Source organism: Balaenoptera physalus (assembly GCF_965194825.1).
Source record: "Balaenoptera physalus genome assembly, chromosome: 20".
In the NCBI taxonomy this organism is placed as follows: Eukaryota; Metazoa; Chordata; class Mammalia; order Artiodactyla; family Balaenopteridae; genus Balaenoptera; species Balaenoptera physalus.
In genome coordinates, this window is record NC_138901.1 from 43276607 (window position 1) to 43297072 (window position 20466).

General features: G+C 36.3%; 1 protein-coding gene across 8 annotated transcripts in view; it reads right to left on the bottom strand.

Annotated features, from left to right (window-relative positions):
• SYNRG (synergin gamma) overlaps positions 1-20466 on the bottom strand; it is a 183991-nt gene that overhangs the window by 61008 nt on the left and 102517 nt on the right. For 5 of the 8 annotated variants that reach the window (XM_082439903.1, XM_082439907.1, XM_082439908.1 and 2 more), the window contains 5 exons: positions 6707-6837; positions 5923-6028; positions 5300-5411; positions 1552-1761; positions 358-591 (listed from right to left, as the gene is read on the bottom strand). In XM_082439903.1, coding sequence (XP_082296029.1) covers positions 358-591; positions 1552-1761; positions 5300-5411; positions 5923-6028; positions 6707-6837 — 793 coding nt within the window. Of the gene's footprint in view, positions 1-357; positions 592-1551; positions 1762-5299; positions 5412-5922; positions 6029-6606; positions 6838-20466 lie in introns of those variants that run through there. The other 3 variants (XM_082439910.1, XM_082439909.1, XM_082439906.1) reach the window with 2 other exon arrangements.

Consider the following 20466-nt stretch of genomic DNA (forward strand, 5'->3'; position numbering starts at 1 on the left):
CTCATTGGTGACTTTTCCAGTTAAATTTTAACTTTTCAACCTTATAGAAGAACAGAAAGTTTAAGAGGGGGAAAAAGTTTTTTATAAAATAAAAGGCGAAGAAATTTTAAATCAGGAATGATTCCGATTAAAAAAACTGGTTATCGAAATTTTTTTAAAAGGAATAACAGTGTGTTGAAAGAATTCAGAGCAAAATTTTAGGGGTTAATTAGAGAAAGGAATGCATTAAATATATTTTAAGCAAAATTTCAATTAGCAAAATCAAGCAGCATTCATTTTAAGATTAATGCCTAAGGTGTTAGCATTTGAGCAACATTTGGTTAAATGAACTTTTTGCTGAATATTTCATGAGCTCACCACTCTCTTCAATGGACAGGTTTTGGTCTGAAGTCTTTTCTGCCTCTGCGGTAGTGGTACCACTTACACGTCCATCTACAGCACCCCCGTTATTGGCCGTTAAACTGGGATGGTTCTTACTGGAACCTGGGCCTATGGCTTTGTGCCCAACTTCAGAAGTATTTAATTTAATTTGTTCCTGCCCAGATGTACTTATATCACAAGATACTAGGAGCTTCTCCTCCAAGGAAGGGCCTAAACAAACAGCATGAAGGATTATTTGTATATAACTGCAGGCTTCTAATTTTTCAACCATCCATCTCCACCTCCCCAATTCTAAAGGGAAGGCCCTGCCACATATAATATAAATTTTGAAATAATTCAAGTCCACACATTTGTCTAGGGCTTGAGACACTTTAGCGATTTTAGAGAACTTAAACATCATTATCTACTTTGATTCTCAGGAATTCTGTGAGACAGTAGGTAGAATGGTATAGTGGAAGGTGTTCTACCTTAGAACTCTGGTGACCTATACAAGATACAGACACTTCTACTAGCTATTGCCTATTTCTTCATCTGTCAACCGAGAACGTGTAGATGAGTACATGTCTGCTAGGATCCCTCTCAGCACTGTTCTGTGCCTCAAGACACAGTAACTACCTCCCGCCCCCACAAGTGATAAAACTGAGGTATAGAAATGTTTAAAGATTGTCCAGGGACAAACTGACAGTAAATGGAGAACCTGGGCTTCTGACCCCAATGTGCTTTATCACAGAGAGCACTTTCTAAAGCAGCTTTCCCTGGCTCATTACTCTTAAGAAAATGATGGTGGTGATTCCCCCAAACAAGAGTCATCTCCTGAAGAAATCAGTGTGTTCTTAAAGTTCTAAGGTGGTTTAAATAGGTCCTAATTTAGGAGCAGATGTTTCCAATCACTCTTCCAGAATGCGAAGCCCCCAGAATTAAAAAAATCTATATTCTTACTTTGGTGAATTTCAATAGTACTCATATATTCAGGCACATGTTTCTGTGCCAACATCACTGTATTATTCTACTTATATAAGTGAAATAAATTATCCTAGATTATTTTAAAAATACTTTCATTAATAGTCTAGTAGTTACCTGCTTTCTGCACATTGTATGAGGCTCAAACAGTAGAGAAATAAGGAGTTTGCCCAGGGACACCACATAAGGCAACAGACACTGGACTCTGACCTGGAGGGATATACTGTGCTCCAGCCTTCTGAGCATGCAACTGGCCAAGTGGGGCGGTGGGGTGGAAAGACTGAAAAGGCTGGGAAGTGGAAGAAGGACCACATGTGGGAGCTTCAACAGGCCCCTGCATAAAGTCACTGAATTCTTCTTCATCAAGAAAGGCTGGTGATGGGGAGACAGTTTTAGCAGAATGAGATGATGTGGGATAATCTGCAAAATGGAAAATGGCAATGAAACACACAGAAATGAAAATCAACAGGGGAAAAGAAATTAAGATGTAGTATAACCCCAAAAGAATATACTGAAACATGAATAGTGGAGGTGAATAAGAAATAACATGTAACAACAAACAGAATCATACAATGAATGCAAAACACTTTGATGTCTATTTACAAACAATTTTTTAGTCTTTTTTTTTTTAACATCTTTATTGGAGTGTAATTGCTTTACAATGTTGTGTTACGTTTCTGTTGTGTATAACAGTGAATCAGCTATATGCATACATACATCTCCATATCCCCTCCCTCTTGCGCCTCCCTATCCCACCCCTCTAGGTGGTCACAAAGCACCGAGCTGATCTCCTGTGCTATGCAGCTGCTTCCCACTAGCTATCTATTTTACATTTGGTAGTGTATATATGTCAATGCTACCCTCTCAGTTCGTCCCAGCTTACCCTTTCCCCTCCTTGTGTCCTCAAGTCCATTCTCTACATCTGCGTCTTTATTCCTATCCTGCCCCTAGGTTCATCAGAACCATTTTTTTTTTCAGATTCCATGTATATGTGCTAGCATACAGTATTTGCTTTTCTGACTTACTTCACTCTGTATGACAGACTCTAGGTCCATCCACCTCACTACAAATAACTCAATTTCATTTTTAGTCTTTTTTAAAAAGAGGTTTTATAGCTATTTTGCATTTTGTTCAAAAACAGAAAAATGTAAAACTCAAAATTTCTTTCCTTCTTTCATTAAGTTAGCACTTATTTTTTTTCCTTGAGACCACTAATAATTTACATCAAAGTGGTGATTATTTTTGGAATTCAATTGATCTATTTATCTGGATAATATTTTCTCAAACCAATATAAATGAGAGAACCTACCTATATGCTGCTGAATACATTTTAGACAGATATATACTGATGATTACATTTCATTATGCTAGTAAAAAACAGTGCATGACGCACACTTGTAATTTTTGATAAATCATGCCTAATCCATACACTTAGCATAGTTCATATTTCATATGAGGATGAAACTTACTGTGTGGGGAATGAAAATTACAAAGGCAACAAGAACATCAAACATATTACCAAAGTGATATTTTCTTGTGAAAAGCATCAAAATTAGGACATCATAAAGTGCTAAGTCAAATAACTCAACAGCCAATTTAAGAAAGTAAACCCTAAGAGCTATGTTTAAAAGATCTTTGCCTCTAAAAGATATAAACATCACTGTGGCTTTTTACTGTTAAATATGAGATTCACTTATGTAATAAACCTTCTCTACAGGGATTATGCTTAATACTAGGCTCATTAACAATACTATTATTGTTGCTTCTTCACATTTTTAACTTCTCTGAATTGCTTTAACATTTACTAAAGTCTAATGTCACAAGGAGCAGTCTTTTTTAAAAAAGGCTCTGATTTGAAAAATGGGGACACTATGTTTTTCTCTTTTGGACCCTTCTCTTTTGGATCCATGAAATAAAGGCTGGAAGCATTAAAGTTCTATGAAAGATGCAAAATGAATATGCAAAATTACTGCCTTAATGAATTTTGTTTTAAAAAAAGCCATGTCATAATGAATCCCAACCCTCCCAATAATGGTTACTGAGAGTGTGTATTTAAGCTCTCAATTTGGGTTCTCAGATCAGTACTGGTAGAAAATAGTAACAATGCAAAACTGACAGCTACTATGGATATAGTAGCTGACTGTTTAGGCTAAACCAACTTTTTTCCTTTTCTTTCTTTTTTTTTAGGCTAAAAATTTCTTTGCATTTGACTGGAATTATGTTAAATCTATGTGGTATATATTTTGGCTTAGAAACTCTTGTAGCTATATATATATATATGATTAATAAGAAGTATAAAAATTATGTGATACAGTTTGTATATTCAATATTTTAAGATAAACAGTCTATGGGCATTTATGCCTCTGGTGGTAAAAAGGCTGGAAACTTTTTACATACTTTAGGCCTAGGTTTAAGACCCTAGCTGGAGAAGCTCTGGAAATTCCTTGGGCTTGCTTCAAAAAAAAATTTTTCTAGCGAAGCATGAAGCAGTTAACTAGGAACAGCTAACTGCACGCATGTTGACTGAACTCAAGAGATTACTTGAACATCAAAACACCAATTTATTACTTACAATGAAGTTGTTAAACCATACCGTTGTCCAAAGGGGGCATTCTATATGGATAGAACAGTATGTGACCTAACAATGACCATTCCTCTCTGCCTTCTTCTCCTTTATCTAAGTTCCATGCTGGGTCCAGTTTTACCATTCCAATGACTATACTTAAATGACTTACTGACTAGCTTATTCAGCTTGTAATTTTCATTTTTAGGTATGTTTTTCCTTTCTGAACTCATTCTGATTGCTAATATCCATTCCCTTTTCAATATCAGTATATATTTTACTTTGGGGCATATTTTTGTAACGATAATCTGAGTATATAATCTAGCAAGTGAAATTAATAGCACAGAGGCAAAGCTGTCCCAGAAAGTCAAGAACTCGTTACTCTGCCAATATTAGATTATGCCCTCCTGATATCACCTATAAAAGGTACCTATAAAGACCGTCAATGTACTACATGCCTGCAGAAAATAGCACTTGGCTGAATGATTTATGAAAACTATTCACCTATTAATGGTATGTTATTCTTGAAATTAGCTGAGAATAAAATGTCAAAATATCAAATTTTAAAAAAGGATAGGGTAACAGTTATGTGAAGTTAAAACTCATTTCAACTGCTAAATGTTTAAAACACATGCAAAAAACCCCCCAAAAATATCTCTTTACCCTGCTCTATTAGGTACTTTTCTTTTGCTTATTTGATGGTAAATGAAAATAAAAACTACAAAGGAATGTATTTTAAAAACTAAAATTTCACGAGAAATATTATTTAATCCATGACATTTTTTAAATTGGAGTGTAGTTGCTTTACAATATTGTGTTATTTTATATTGTACAGCAAAGTGAATCAGCTATACATATACACATATCCTCTATTTTTTGGATTTCCTTCTCATTTAGGTCACCACAGAGCACTGAGTAGAGTTCCCTATGCTATACAGTAGGTTCTCATTAGTTATCTATTTTATACATATAAATCCATGACTTTTTAAAGGAGTCATTTAGAAAATTTGTAAGTTTCATCACATTGAATAAAATCTGAACTAGTACATCAAAAGTAAAACTACTTTAAAATAATGAGAATGAAATGGTAAACTCCTTTATTACATTTGCTTTTAGTGAATGGATTTTACTAACGTTAACATACTCATTTATACAGAAGATTTACAAGTAAAGTTGTCATACTGACATTTACTAGAAGACAAAGAGGTTTCTTCCTCCCAAGATTGTCTAGACCAGAGCTCTTAACCCACTGTAAATTTTAAAACATCCAAATCTGTACTTAGCTTGAAGGAGGAGTTCAACATTCACTCTCCGCACACACACACAATGGTCAATTAAACACACAGGGACTATAAGTCACTCTCCAACAAAAGAAAATTTTTAAATTAAAACTACCTGGTTTCTTAGGGTGTGATGCTGGGGTAGGGTGCATCTTAGCATCTCTGGAAAACCCATCTAAGTTTCCTTTTATGGCTTCCAAAGCATCATCTCTACTCTTCTCTCCTGTCTGGGAGACAATAAATGTATATATATTTCTTCACTTGTCTCTCACACTACGTCCTAATCCACACAAGTTGAAAGAAAAGTGCAGATATTCGTCAATTTACAATATTTTTACCACATACTTCGGATAGTGAATTTTCCAAGTCAGAAAAACATTGACATAAAGCCAAGGCGTAAAACAACACTCTAAAGAAGATTATTAAAAGGCCCATTTAGAAATACTTTAGGCTACAGCTGTTAGATATTAAGTATCCAGTATCAATGCTTCCCAAGAAAAGATTACAAGCATTCCAAAGGTAGAAAACAAGAGTTGAGAAGATAATGCTGCTATGCCATTCCCTTCAACAATAAACTATCTTTAAAGAAAAAGAAAAGTCCTTTGCTTTCGGACTTAGACAAAACCAAAACGAATCAACCACAGCCTCAGCTTGCGCTGGTGCCCACGTAACAAAATCCACTAAATGACTGAGAAGAGGCACATTCGGGGGGGTATGCTGTGTGCTGGAATACGTTACCTTGGGTTTCACACTACTCAGAAGTCTGAGCTTTTGCTTCTGCTCTTCAAACTGGCGTCTTTTTCTTTCTTCTTCTAAGAGCTTTTGCTGCTGTTCAAATCGTTTTCTGAAGGAAAAACAATCTAGTAAAGAGCCAGCTTCAGGGATTATCAACTGTTATATTCATATTTCTTCTTTCTAAGTCATCTAGCATTTCTAGAACTAAAAACTTCACTGATAATTATATCTAATTTTCTGAAGACAATCCTATTTCACCACTATATTAATTTCCAAATATATGAAATAAGTCTAAAAAGTGATTTACCTAAATTATAGACGTGAATTTATTTCCTGTCTAATTTGCAAGGGAAGGAGACAACATTTTACATTCAAAGTAATTACAAAAAACAGAGAGGGAGGTAGACGAAATAAAAACACTCTTTGCTCTGCATACAAAAAAGAAACTTCTACTTGAGGAGGCAGTAACATACATGAGAAAGAGCAGTGGTTCTGGGACTCAGGAGGCCCACACTCGGGTCCAGGTCTTACTGGTAACTGTGTAACCCAGGCTTACACGTGGCTTACTCCTTTGGACCTCACTTTCCCCAGATGTAAAGTGAGAGGATTGAATTACAGGATCTCTAAGGTCCCTTCTGGCTTTAAACTTTTAAATAATAAGAGTATATTAAAGAGATTTAAAGGCACCGTAAATGTTTCAGCTTCAAAGCTGCACTACAGATCATCTGACAATTTTCAAATTGACTGCTATCATGTATCTTTATCCTTGCATCCTGAGGTCTCTTACTGCTGCTCCTCGGCAAACTGTTTCTGCATGTCTGGAGTGTACTGTGGGCCTGGAGGACGCATTCCTAGGAAAGGTGCTTGTCCCAGGTAAGGCATTCCTCCTGCTGGTATTGGTCCCATTGGTATCCCTGCCTAGAAAAAAACAGACAAAGACTTAAGCTTAAAAAAACACAATTTCGCCTTTTTTCCTTTTTTTTTTTTTTCCCTTTGGCTGCGCCGCACAGCACGCGGGATCAGTTCCCCAACCAGGGATTGAACCCGTGCCCCCTGCAGTGGAAGCACGGAGTCTTAACCACTGGACCACCAGGGAAGTCACCACAATTTCTCCTTTTAATTACTACAAAGAAAAACTGTAACTTCCATAAATTTTCTTATTTTTAATTAATGAACTATATAAAGGCATTTTAATAGAATATTTAATATTATTTATTAACGAACTATATAAATGCATTTTAATACAAGATTCAAAGAACACAGGCTAAAAATGAAAAGCTCTCCTTAATATCTTGCCCCTTCCATTTCCTTCATGTCTTCGAGGGGACCACCACTGCTAGAACAGTCTGAGGGTGTGTGTGTAAAATCTTTCAGTCTGTGTGTGTAAGGCTGTGTGTGTGCACAACTCACAAGTCATATCTGGTGAGTCCACTGATCCATACTCTTAGAGAAGAGGGATCATATCTTACACATCTCTGTATTTCCAGCAATAGATAAGCGCCTGGCATATGGTAGTTATTCCACAAGTGAGATTAAACACGATTTTCCAACGTGTATGATAGGATAATGATTATTTTGATATTCATTATCATAGGCTTGGCTATCCAAACTTTTACAGAAAATATCAATAATAAAAAAAAATCAATAGTAAATGACATATCAATACAACAGTATAAAGTTTACTGAAGTGTCCAGAAGTAAGAATGGTATTACACAACAGCTAACCACAAAATCTAATATGAATAATGATGATGATGATGATGAAAATGATGGCAATGGGTAATTTTTACTGAGTGAAAATTCCTCTGTTATTCAACCTTCTCCCTGAAAAGTTCCCCTTCAGTTCCCTAACTTGAAACTTGGCTGTCCCTGGAAGCCCTCTCATTTGGAGATTGCTGCTTTTCTTCCAACATTTCCTGTAGACGGGCAATATTCCTCCTTGCTTCTTCTAAACCCTTTTTCTCCTCTTTTCCTTCAAAAACCTGAACACATTTTAATTTCTTGCCATCAGACTTCATCATTTACTATCCTAACTTGTTTATGTCATCTACTGACCCTTAACTCCCTCACTCTTCAACTAAAGGCTTCAGAACCTTGCTATGGTCCATTCTACTCCTAAACTGCTCTTGGTGACGTCAATAATCATATGGATGACTCGTCTAACACTGTGGCCTTTCGGGTCTCCTCATCACAACCATGTCCAACATACCATTCCAGTTTCCCATTCCACGGCCATCTCCCCTGATCATCCGGCCCAGTAACTGCATCATCTCCAAAATCTTGATTTTAAACATCCCAACACTTGACCACCACCTTCTATCCTTCCAGCCTTCCAGCTCATGTACTCCAGCAATTCTCTTATTTCATTAATACCTCCCTCCCATCCATTAATCTTACCACTTTCCCACTGTCCATCATCCTCATCACGTCCTCACTTCTCTTCTTGCTCAGCTTAGACTCCAGGATTCAATATTAAATGCCTGTGTAAACATCCTTAGCTCCCTTACCTCTGGCTTCCTTGGTATGGTCTCCTGGGAAACCTCATTCCTGGTTAGTCAACTAATCACCTTCTCTTATCCTTACAACCAAACCATTTAACCTTGCTGGAGAAAAACACCTTGATGACTCACCTTACATTCCTGACTACAGATCTCAAATGGATCCCCAACGCAGGAGTCTTATGAGGACTCCTACTATGTAAGATTTCAACCCTTTGACATTTCTTGAGATTTGCTATGGCCCAGCATATTTCAATTTTAATAAATATTCCATGTTTGCTTAAAAAGAAAGTGTATTTTGCAATTGTTGGGAACAGTGTCCTATTTATCCACTAGTCAAGCTTGTTAAGAAGGTTGTTTAAACCTGTATCTTTACTGATTGTGGATTTGTCTATTTCACCTTGTTTTTGTGTCAGTTTCTGTCTTATACATTTTGAGGCCAGGTTATTAGGTGCATACAAACTGTTAATCTTTCTGGTGAATTTAATCTCTCATCAAAATGAAATATCCTCTTTACCTCCAGGCTTTTAAGGCTTTTTGCCTTAAAGTATATTTTGTCTGATTTTCCTTTAACAGAAATCATGTTACTGTTTCCCTCAAATAAAAAAAGTATTTCTTTTGAACTTATCCAAAATACCTTCTTGTTCTGAACCTTTACTGAGACAGTGGAAGATTGTTTTAAGGTCTAGAAGTAATATAATATGTGTAAAGCACCTACAACACTGTCTAGTACATATGAGTAAATAACAGCTACGATAGAAATAATTATCTTTATACATTAGAAATATACTTTATACATTAGAAACAATACTAATGACAGAACAGAATACTTTCAAAAACAGTAAAGATTCAACTTTTTTCTGAAACAAAATAAGATTCCTCAAGCAAATACAGAATTAAGCAACTAGATAAGAAAAAAGAACACAATAGTTATAGGTATCATTTTACTGTGTTCCTGCCATATGTCAGCTATAGAACTAGGCATTTACATACATTATTCTCAATATATGTGTAAGATCATCAGAATTAGGGATATTTCCGATAATGATCAATAAGAAGACCTTAGTAATAACACTTATGAAGCCTGTACTATGTTCCAGGGACTTTTCTAAGTGCTTTACATGTATTAATTAATTTAATCCTTACAACAAATCTATGCAGTAGGTGCTACTATTATTCTCATTTTACAGATGAGGAAATTGAAGCAGAAAATAGTTAAGTATCTCACTCGTTACTGGCAAGTGTCAGAGCCAGGATTAGACCCAGGCAGCTTCTGGTCCCCAAATCCATGTTCTCCATCATTATGCTATGCTCCCTCTCCAGCTACCAACAACCACCATAAAATTCAAAATTAAAATTAAAAAAAAATTTTTTTTTCTGTTTCTATTCATGTGCTCAGACACATACCTGCTCAATAAATACTAGCAGCCTGTAAGGCTTATGAATGGTTTCTAGTACTTTACAACTGGAATTACAAGTAATATTGCTTAATTACTAACACTCCCTATTCTAAATCTTGGGTAGTAATGGCTATGTATACTTATTTTTAATCACATTGTGGTTCTCTTGCTGCTAAAAATTAGTGCCAGAGTCCTAGTATTACATTTCTTTTTTTCCCCCAATCTATAATTTAATCAGTTCCTTATTTTTTCCAGTTTTATTGAGATGTAACTGACATATAATATTGTATGAGTTTAAGGTGTGCAACATGTTGATTTGATCCACTTATATACTGCAAAATGATTAACACCATAGCATTAGCTAACACCTCTGCCATGTCACATAATTACCATTTCTTTTTTGTGGTACGGGATTAAAATTTCTTTTTAAATTTTGACTCAGTTTATACTCAAGGCACACAAAACACAAAAGAAACCACCCAAATCATATAGGCTAAAAGACAAAATGAGACATTCCACAAAAATAATAAAGAATGAAAGAAGGTGTTATTATGCATATTACCTTTCTATTTACACAATTCTGTTCTTCAAGAAGATTCAAACTTGCTAAATGGCATTTTGTATTTCTCCTTCTCCTGAAAAGTAACTTTATACATTTCATAGTCTAATTTTATACATTCTTTTGAAATCTAGATAAACCAAAAGGTTAAGAGACACAAATCCTTAGCTATACAGTGAGTGAATAACACAGCAAAAGAAATAACTCAGAAATCTGAGATACATCCAATAAACTACTAAGAAGACTAAAAGATAAAGAAGTTCACCCCAAGTTGAAGGATACTGAAGGATACTGAAGGCTACTGAAGATCTGAGTAAGTGGAGAGGTACGACACAGTAAGACTAAAAGAGTAAAAATGTCAATTTCTTTTTTTTTTTTAATTTTTATTTATTTTTATTTTTGGCTGCCTTGGGTCTTTGTTGCTGTGCGCAGGCTTTTCTCTAGTTGTGGTGAGCGGGGGCTACTCTTCGTTGCGGTTCCCGGGCTTCTCATTGGGTGGTTTCTCTTGTTGCAGAGCATGGGCTCTAGGCACATGGGCTTCAGTAGTTGTGGCATTCGGGCTCAGGAGTTGGGGCTCGTGGGCTCTAGAGTGCAGGCTCAGTAGTTGTGGTGCACGGGCTTAGTTGCTCCGCAACATGTGGGATCTTCCCGGACCAGGGCTCGAACCCGTGTCCTATGCACTGGCAGGCGGATTCTTAACCATTGTGCCACCAGGGAAGTCCCCAAAATGTCAATTTCAATCAAAATCATGACAGGTTTTATATGGAACTTGACAAGCTTATCTCAAAATTTATACTGAAGGGGACGTGACCATGAATAGCTATAATTGTGTAAAAGAAAAAGGAGGATCCACACCACCAGATATCAAGGCTTATCTTGGGCTAGAACAATTAAGACAGTAAGATGCTTATTGATGTAGAGATGGACAGGAATAGCAATGGGACAAACAGAAGAGCTCAAAAACTAATCCAAAGCATATAAAGAAATTTGATATTACAGGAGTAATCTTAGAAATCAACAGGTAAAGAATGGGTTGCTGGGCTTTCCTGGTGGCGCAGTGGTTAAGAATCCGCCTGCCAATGCAGGGAACACAGGTTCGAGCCCTGGTCCGGGAAGATCCCACATGCCGCAGAGCAACTAAGCCCCTGCGCCACAACTACTGAGCCTGCGCTCTAGAGCCCGCGAGCCACAACTACTGAAGCCCGTGCCTAGAGCCCGCAAGCCACAACTACTGAAGCCCATGCCTAGAGCCTGTGCTCCACACAAGAGAAGCCACCACAGTGAATAAATAAATTAAAAAAAAAAAAAAGAATGGGCTGCTGAGAGGAATTCCCTGACAGTCCAGTGGTTAGGACTCCACGCTTCCACTGCAGGGGGCATGGGTTCGATCCCTTGTCGGGGAACTAAGATCCCACATGCTGCACAAAAAAGAATGGGCTATTGATAAATGGTTTGGGGGACAAATGTCTACTCAAATGGAAAATAATAAAATTAGACCCTTCAGCCTCACACTGATACCAAAGAACAATTCCAGGTAGGTTAAGGACCTATATATAAAAAGAAACTTTAAATTTTTAATAAGAAAATACAGGAGAATATCATTATTACCTCAGGGTAGGATTATGTCTTAGATGAGACACGAAAAGCTCAAACCATAAAAGAAATGATTTATCCATCTGACTTAACTTCTACAAAACATGACACCATAAACAAAATTAAAAGGCAAGCCAAAGTCTAGAAGGAGATATTGACAGCACAAATAACCACGAAGGTTAGAATCCAGAATATATAATGAACACTTAGACATCAATAAAACCAAAACAAAGAGCAAAAAATTGAAAGCAACTTAAATGTCCATCAATAGAAGAATATATATTCATGCAATGGAATACTACTAGCAGCTATATGAACAAACTTGGCATCATTCCACAACTGGGATAAATCTTGGAGAAAAACGATGTTAAAAGAAGAAATCAAATGCAAAAGGGAACACACTTACGTAAAATTTTAAAACCTAGAAAATATTATATAACATTCATGAATATACAAACATTTAAAAAAGTACAAAATACATACGGAAACAATAAAAAGTGAATTCATGATAGTGATAACTATCTCTGGAAAAGTAGAGGAAAAAATTATACCTATATTGTTAAAGTCTTTTAAAAAATGTGAAGCAAATATGGCGGGTTAAAACTTGATAAAAGGATGACATGACTGTTTAAGTAGAAAATCAAAAGGAATCTACACAAAAATTCCTAGAACTAATAAGTGAGTTCAGCAAGGTTTCAGTTTACAAGGCAAATATAAAGAAATCAATTTGTATTTCTATATACTAGCAATGAACACATTAACACAGAAATTAACAATATAATGCCATTTACAATTACTCAAAAGAATGAAATACTTAGATGTAAATCTAACAAAACATTTACAAGACTTGTATGCTGAAAACTATACAATGTTGATGAAGAAACCAAAGAAGACCTAAAAAAATGGAGAGACATACTATGTTCATATATTGAAAGAATCTTCATATTAAAGATGTCAATTTCCCCCAAGTTGATACAAAGGTTTAATATAATTCCTACCAAAACTCCAGCAAGAGCTTTTGTAGATCTAGACAACATTATTCTAAAATTTTATGGAAAGGCAAAGGAACTTAGAAAAGTTAAAACAATTTTGAAAATAATAACAACGTGAGAGGAATCAGGCTTCTATAGCTAATGAGATTGAACCAGTAATGAAAATCTCCCAACAAAGAAAAGCCCTGTCCTGATGGTTTTGCTGGTGAATTATACCAAACATTTAAAGAAGAAATAATAGCAGTTCTTCTCAAACTTTTCCAAAACATTGAAGAGGAGAGAGGTTACGCTAAGGCCAGCATAACCCTGGTACCAAAGCCAGACAAAGACACTACAAGAAAAGAAACTACAGATCAATATCCCTCATGAACACTAATGCAAAAATCCTCAACAAAACACCAGCAATCAGAATTCAGCAGCATAGTAAAAGGACTGTAAACCATGACCAATTGGGATTTATTCTTGTAGTGCAAGGCTGGTTCAATATATGAAAAATGATCCATGTAAATACCACATATTCATTTCAATGGATGCAGAAAAAGCATTTGACAAAATACAACTGCATTTCATGACAAAAAACACTCAACTAACTAGGAACAGAAAAAAATTACCTCAACACAATACAGGTTATATATGAAAAACCCACTGTGAACATCATACTCAAAGGTGAAAGACAGAAAGCTTTTTCTCTAAGATCAGAAATAGGGCAGGGGGGGACTTCCCTGGTGGTTCAGTGGTTAAGACTACATGCTTCCACTGCAGGGGGCACGGGTTCAATCACTGGTTGGGGAACTAAGATCCTGCATGCTGCGCGGCGTGGCAAAAGGAAAAAAACGAAATAGGGCAGGGATGCCCACTTTTACCACTTCTATTCAAAATAGTAGTGGAAGTTCTAACCAGAGCAATTAGGGAAAAAAAGGAATAAAAGGCATCCAAGTTATAAAGGAAGAAGTAAAATGATCTCTGTTTGCAGATGATATGATCTTATTTGTAGAAAATCATAAAGACTCCACAAAAAAGCTGTTAGAACTAATAAATGAATTCAGCAAGGGGCAGGATACAAAGTCAACACACAAAAATCATGAGCCAACCTCGCTACAGGGGTGTGGGAGCCAAAAGAGGTGAAGGAATGTCAGCAGAAACAATTACTCTTCCCACCAAAAAGAAAAGGCATAAAATGCTCAAAATTAAATGAAAAATGGACTGTTCTAGAACTTAGAGAAATAATATTGTTCAATATTAAATTGAAACAAAATAAAGCTTTCAGATTGTATTTCTCCCTAAGCACTAAGAAAGTGAGTATGTACCACTAGAAAAAACTTGACATTAAAATAATGTTTTTAAATCATGTGCATTTCTATACACAAAAAATGAACATCCAAAAAGGAAATTACAAAAACAATTCCATTTACAATAGCATCAAAAAAACAAAAACAAAAACAAAAACAAAAACTTAGGAACTAACTTAACCAAGGAGGTGAAAGATTTATCCAATGAAAACTACCAAAAACTGCTGAAAGAAATGAAAGAAGTCATAAATAAATAGAAACACAATGCATGCTTCATGGATTGGAAGACTTAATATTGTTAAAATGTCAATATTACCCAAAGCAAACTACAAAAGCAATCCCTATAAAAATCCTGATGACATTTTTGCAGAAATAGAAAAACCCATCCTAAAATCCATACTCAATGGGACTTCCCTGGTGGCACAGTGGTTAAGAATCCACCTGCCAATGGAGGGGACATGGGTTCAAGCCCTGGTTCGGGAAGATCCCACATGCCGCGGAGCAACGAAGCCCGTGCACCACAACTACTGAGCCTGTGTGCCTAGAGCCCGTGTTCCACAATAAGAGAAGCCACCACAATAAGAAGCCCGCGTACCGCAACAAAGAGTAGTCCTTGCTCTCCGCAACTAGAGAAAGCCCACGTGCAGCAATGAAGACCCAACACAGCCAAAAATAAATAAACAAAATATTAAAAAAATAAATTAAATAAAGAAAGAAAACAGTATACCAAGTCCTCAAAAAAAATTAAAAAAATAAAATAAAATAAAATTCATACTCAAGGGACCCTGAATAGCCAAAACAATCTTGAAAAAGAAGAAAAGTGGAGGACTCAGGTTTCCTGATTTCCTGCTACAAAACTACAGTGATCAAAACAGTAATGGTACTTGCATAAAGGCATATAGACCAATGGAAAAGAATAGAAAGCCCTGAAATAAACCCTTGCATATATGGGTCAAAATGATTTTTGACAAACGTACCAAGACCATTCTATGGGTAAACGACAGTCTTTTCAACAAATGGTGGTTTTCAACAAAATTGGACCCTTACCCAACACCATATACAAAAATTAACTCCAAATGTATCAAGAACCTAAATGTAAGACCTAAAACAATAAAACTCTCAGTAGAAAACACAGAACAGAAACTTCATAATACTGGATTTGGCAATGCTTTCTTGAATATGACACCAAAGGCACAGGCAACAAAAGAAAAAATAGACAAGTTGGACTTCATGAAAATTTTAAAAATCTGTATATTAAGAGGCACAATACACAGAGTAAAAAGGCAGCCCACAGAATGGGAGATAATATTTACACATTACATATATGATAAGGGGTTAATATCCAAAATATATAGGAAACTCCTAAAACTCAACAACAAAAAATTCAGTTCAAAAATGGGCAAAGGGGGTTCCCTCGTGGTGCAGTGGTTAAGAATCCACCTGCCAATGCAGGGGACACGGGTTCGAGCCCTAATCCAGGAAGATCCCACATGTCGCAGAGCAACTAAGCCCGTGTGCCACAACTACTGAAGCTTGCGCGCCTAGAGCCCGTGCTCCACAACGAGAAGCCGCCGCGATGAGAAGCCTGTGCACCTCAATGAAGAGTAGCCCCTGCGCGCCACAACTAGAGAAAGCCCGCGTGCAGCAACGGAAGACCCAACACAGCCAAAAATAAATAAATAAAATAAATTTTTTTTTAAAAAGGGCAAAGGAACTGAACAGACATTTCTCCAAAAATATACAAATGGCCAATAAGCACATGAAAAGATACTTAACATCACTAATCATTAGGGAAATGCGAATCAAAACTATAATGAGATACCACCTCACAACCATTAGTATGGATCCTATCAAAAGAACAGAAAATAAGTGTTGGCGAGGATGTGGAAAAATTGGAACTCTTTTATATTGTTGGTGGGAATAAAATGGTACAGTTGCTGTGGAAAACAGTATGGAGGTTCCTCAAAAAATTAAAATAGAATTACCATATGACCCAGCAATTCCATTTCTGAGTATATACCCAAAAGAATTGAGAGCAGAGTCTAAAAGAGATATTTTTACACCCGTGTTCATAGCAGTATTATTCACAATAGCTAAAACATGGACTCAACCCAAGTGTCCAAAGACCAATGAATGGATAAGCAAAGTGTCATATATACATACAATGGAATGTTAGTCTTAAAAAGGAAGGAAATTCTGCAATATGCTACAACATGGATAAACCTTGAGCACATTATGCTAAGTGAAATAAACCAGTCACAAAAAGACAGATACTGTATGATTCTACTTACATGATATACTTAGAGTAATCAAAATTATAAAGACCTAGGGACTTCCCTGGCAGTTCAGTGATTAAGACAAAGCGCTTCCAGTGCAGGGAGCGCAGGTTTGATCCCTGGTCAGGGAACTAGGATCCCACATGCCGTGCAGTGCGGCCAAAAAAAACCCCCAAAACCCAAAAAACATAAAGACCTAAAGTACATAATGGTGGCTGCATGGGGCTGAAAGGAGGGAAAAATGGGGAGTTACTGTACAATAGGTACAGAGTTTCAGATTTACAAGATGAAAAGAGTTATTATGCGGATGGATGGTGGTAATGGCTGCACAACAATGTGACTGTATTTAATACCACTGAACTGTATACTTAAAAATGGTTAAGGTGGTAAACTTTATGTTATGTGTATTTTACTGCAGTAAAGTTGGAGAAAACATGGGAGGAATCAGTCTTACATAGCTACTGTAATCAAGACTAGTAGACACATAAGTCAATGGAACAGAACAGAGAACCTAGAAAAACACTCACATAAACATGCCCAACTGATTTTGACAAAAATACAAAAGCACTCTGATGGAGGAAGGACAGTCTTTTCAACAAATGGTACTGGCGCAATTGGACATCCATTGGGAAAAAAATAAACCCCAACCAAAGTTTCATACCTTGTACAAAAACTAACTCAGAATGGATCATGGACTTAAATGTAAAATGTAAAACTTTTAGAAAAAATAAAAAAAATATCAGAAAAATCTTCAGGATCTAGGGCAAGGTGAAGAATTCTCAGACTTATACCAATGCATGTTTTATAAAGTGAAAAACTGATAAATTGGATTTCATCAAAATTAAAAATTTTTTCTCTGAGAAGGACCTTGTTAAGAGGATGAAAAGACAAGTGCTATGGTCTGAATGTTTGTGTCTCCCCCTAACTCATATGCTGAAATTCTAACCCCCAAAGGTGATGGTATTAGTAGATAGGGCCTTTGGGAAGTGATTAGGTCGTGAGAGATGAAGCCTCATAAATGGGATTAGTGCTCTTAAAAACAGATCCCCCCCAAAAAAAAACCAAAACCAAAAACAAAAACAGATCCCACAGAGCTCCCTAGTCCCTTCCCCCCTGGGAGGATACAACTAAAAGTCTGTGACCTGGAAGAGGGTCCTCACCCGACTATGCTGGCACTCTGATCTTGGACTTCCAGCCTCTAGAACTGTGAAAAATAAACTTCTGTTGTTTATAAGCTACCCAATCTCTGGCATTTTGTTATAGCAGCCTGAACAGACTAAGACAACAAGCTACAGACTGGAAGAAAATATGTGCAACTCAACAGTAAAATAACAAAAAAATCCAACTAGGAAATGAACAGAAGACAGGAAGGGACATTTCGCTGAAGAGAATGTAATGATGGCAAATAAGCACATGAAAAGATGTCCAGCATCATTAGTGTTAAAGAGAAACCAATATGGAGGCTGCACTTTGAATATACCCCTAGACCAAAGGCTCACAGTAACCAAAATGTAACACTGTCCTGAGTTCCCCCAAATGCTGACTCTGACTTTAAACAAAACCTAAGCGTTCTTCATGTCAGTATGACCTTACAGTTTCCTAGCTAATCAGCTACAAACAAGTAAGCTTAGCAATGAAAAGGAAAGTAAGTTTCTAGAAAGTCATCACAGTAGAAGACAATGTACTCATTCATGTTTCTAATTAACTGTAACTGCTGACAGCACTTGCGGCTTGAGGTCTCCCTATTGGGGAATAGTTTGTTTCTTGCCCAATAAAATACCCATATCAAGTAAAGCTCCTTGAATTTTCTTTTGACATTAGTCATTGGGGAAATGCAAATTAAAATCATGAAATATCACAACACACCTATAAGAATGGCTAAAATAAAAAATAACACCACCAAATGCTAACAAGGATGCAGAGAAACTGGATCACTCATATATTGCTGGTGAGAATGTAAAAGGGTACAACCACTCCAGAAAACAGTTTCTGTAAAAACTAAACATCCAAATACCATGCCACCCCACACTCCTGGGCGTTAATCCCAGAGAAATGAAGCCTTATGTTCACACAAAAACCTCTATTTGTCATAGCTAAAAACTAAAAACAGGCCAGACGTCCTTCAATGGTTAAACAGACAGTAGTATATACAATAATGGAATATTATTCAGCAATAAAAATGAAGTACATGCAACAACTTGGATGAATTTCAAGGGAATTATGCAGAACAAAAAAAAAAGCCAATCTCAAAAGGCTAGTGATTCAATTTAGGTAACACTGTTGAAATCACATAATTATAGAAATGGGAAACATATTAGTGATTGACAAGGGTTGGGGGGGTATGAAGTGGGAGGGAGATGAATTTTGTTGTAAAATGTCAACATGAGGAGATCCCTGGGGTGATGGGAATGCTCTGTATCTTGACTGTATCAATGCCAACATCCCGGCTGTGATATTATACTGTAGTTCTGCAACTTGTTACCACGGGGGGAAACAGGGAAAGATCTCTTTGTATTATTTCTTACGTACATGTGTACAGACATTTACCTCAAAATTAAAAGTTTAACGAAAAATGTTTTGATAAAGCTGTGCAATTGGCTCACACAGGTTCATCATATAGTCTATTCTTCCCTATATACTTGAAATATTTTGAATAATAACTTTAAAATTTATTCTAAATCTTGTGAAGTGTGTTCTTTTTATGAGTTTTGGGGAGTGGAGGGCTATGCGGCAACCAAGACTAATTTTCATCTTTGACTTTTATCTGAAAGTGCACCCCTCAAACATTTAAGGGGTGACTAAAGAATAATGGGTATTCCTCATACATGTCTGTGGTTGGTTAAGGTTATTAAGTTTGAGGGAAAAAAATAAGATCTGAATGAGTTTCTCCTTTAAGAACAGTGAGCAGCTTCCAAGCAGTATAATGCCTGTCAGCAAGAAAAAAGGTTAAAGAAAAAGATTTTGGCTTCTTTACTTTAGAACCATTAATCCTAAACTCCTGATATTCAGGGAAATTATTTGGGTGATATCAAATCTGGTAGTTCACTTTCTTATTGTTTTCTGCATGTTAGAGATCCTTATTGTTTTTGGTTGTTTCAAACTCTTTAAAAAATTTTTTTAGATAATTACGCAAGTTATAAAACAATGTTTAGTGTGAAAATTAATGATTTTAAAATTGTGGGCATTCCCTGGAGGTCCAGTGGTTAGGACTCTGCGCTTTCATTGCTGAGGGCACGGGTTCAATCCCTGGTCAGGGAACTAAGATTCCACAAGCCGCCGGGGGTGGCCAAAAAAAAAAATTGTATCAGTTGTTAAGATTCAGTGGTAAGTTTACTAAATCTTAATTAGAAACACATGGTATTCTTTGGTAGATTGTTTCCAATTACTTGCTGCCCTTACTATAAGATGACACATCCCTATGTGGTGTGCATTCCTCCTGGTATACTCTCCTAATGATGCTTTTGGGTCATGTTACTTTGTGAGAAGTGACTGATAAATCCTGCCTTTGAGAGAAAGCTTTAAAAGCCATCACAGGGTTTGGCCATCTCTGGGATGTCCTTGATTAAGGGTCTCACAATAAAGAGAACATGGAGCTGAATCCGCTAACTCATAAAGGACACGTATCATAAATGAGAAATAAATCTGTTTCTGTAAGTCACTGAGACTTGGGGATTTTTGTTTCTGTAGCATAGCCTAGTGAAAGCTGAGTAACTTGGACTTAAAACCTACAAAAGCTCAATTTATTCCTATTTTCTTCTTACTGGAGGTGAATAAAGAATGATTTGGAAGTTTTCCTAAATCTTTACATACAACATAGAAGCTTTATTTGCTTAAATGACTTTGACATGACAATGGTTTAAACTTAAATTCTGATTGCTAACTCCCAATATTATTTATAAGTTATATACATGTGCTATTATACTAATATATACATAAAACA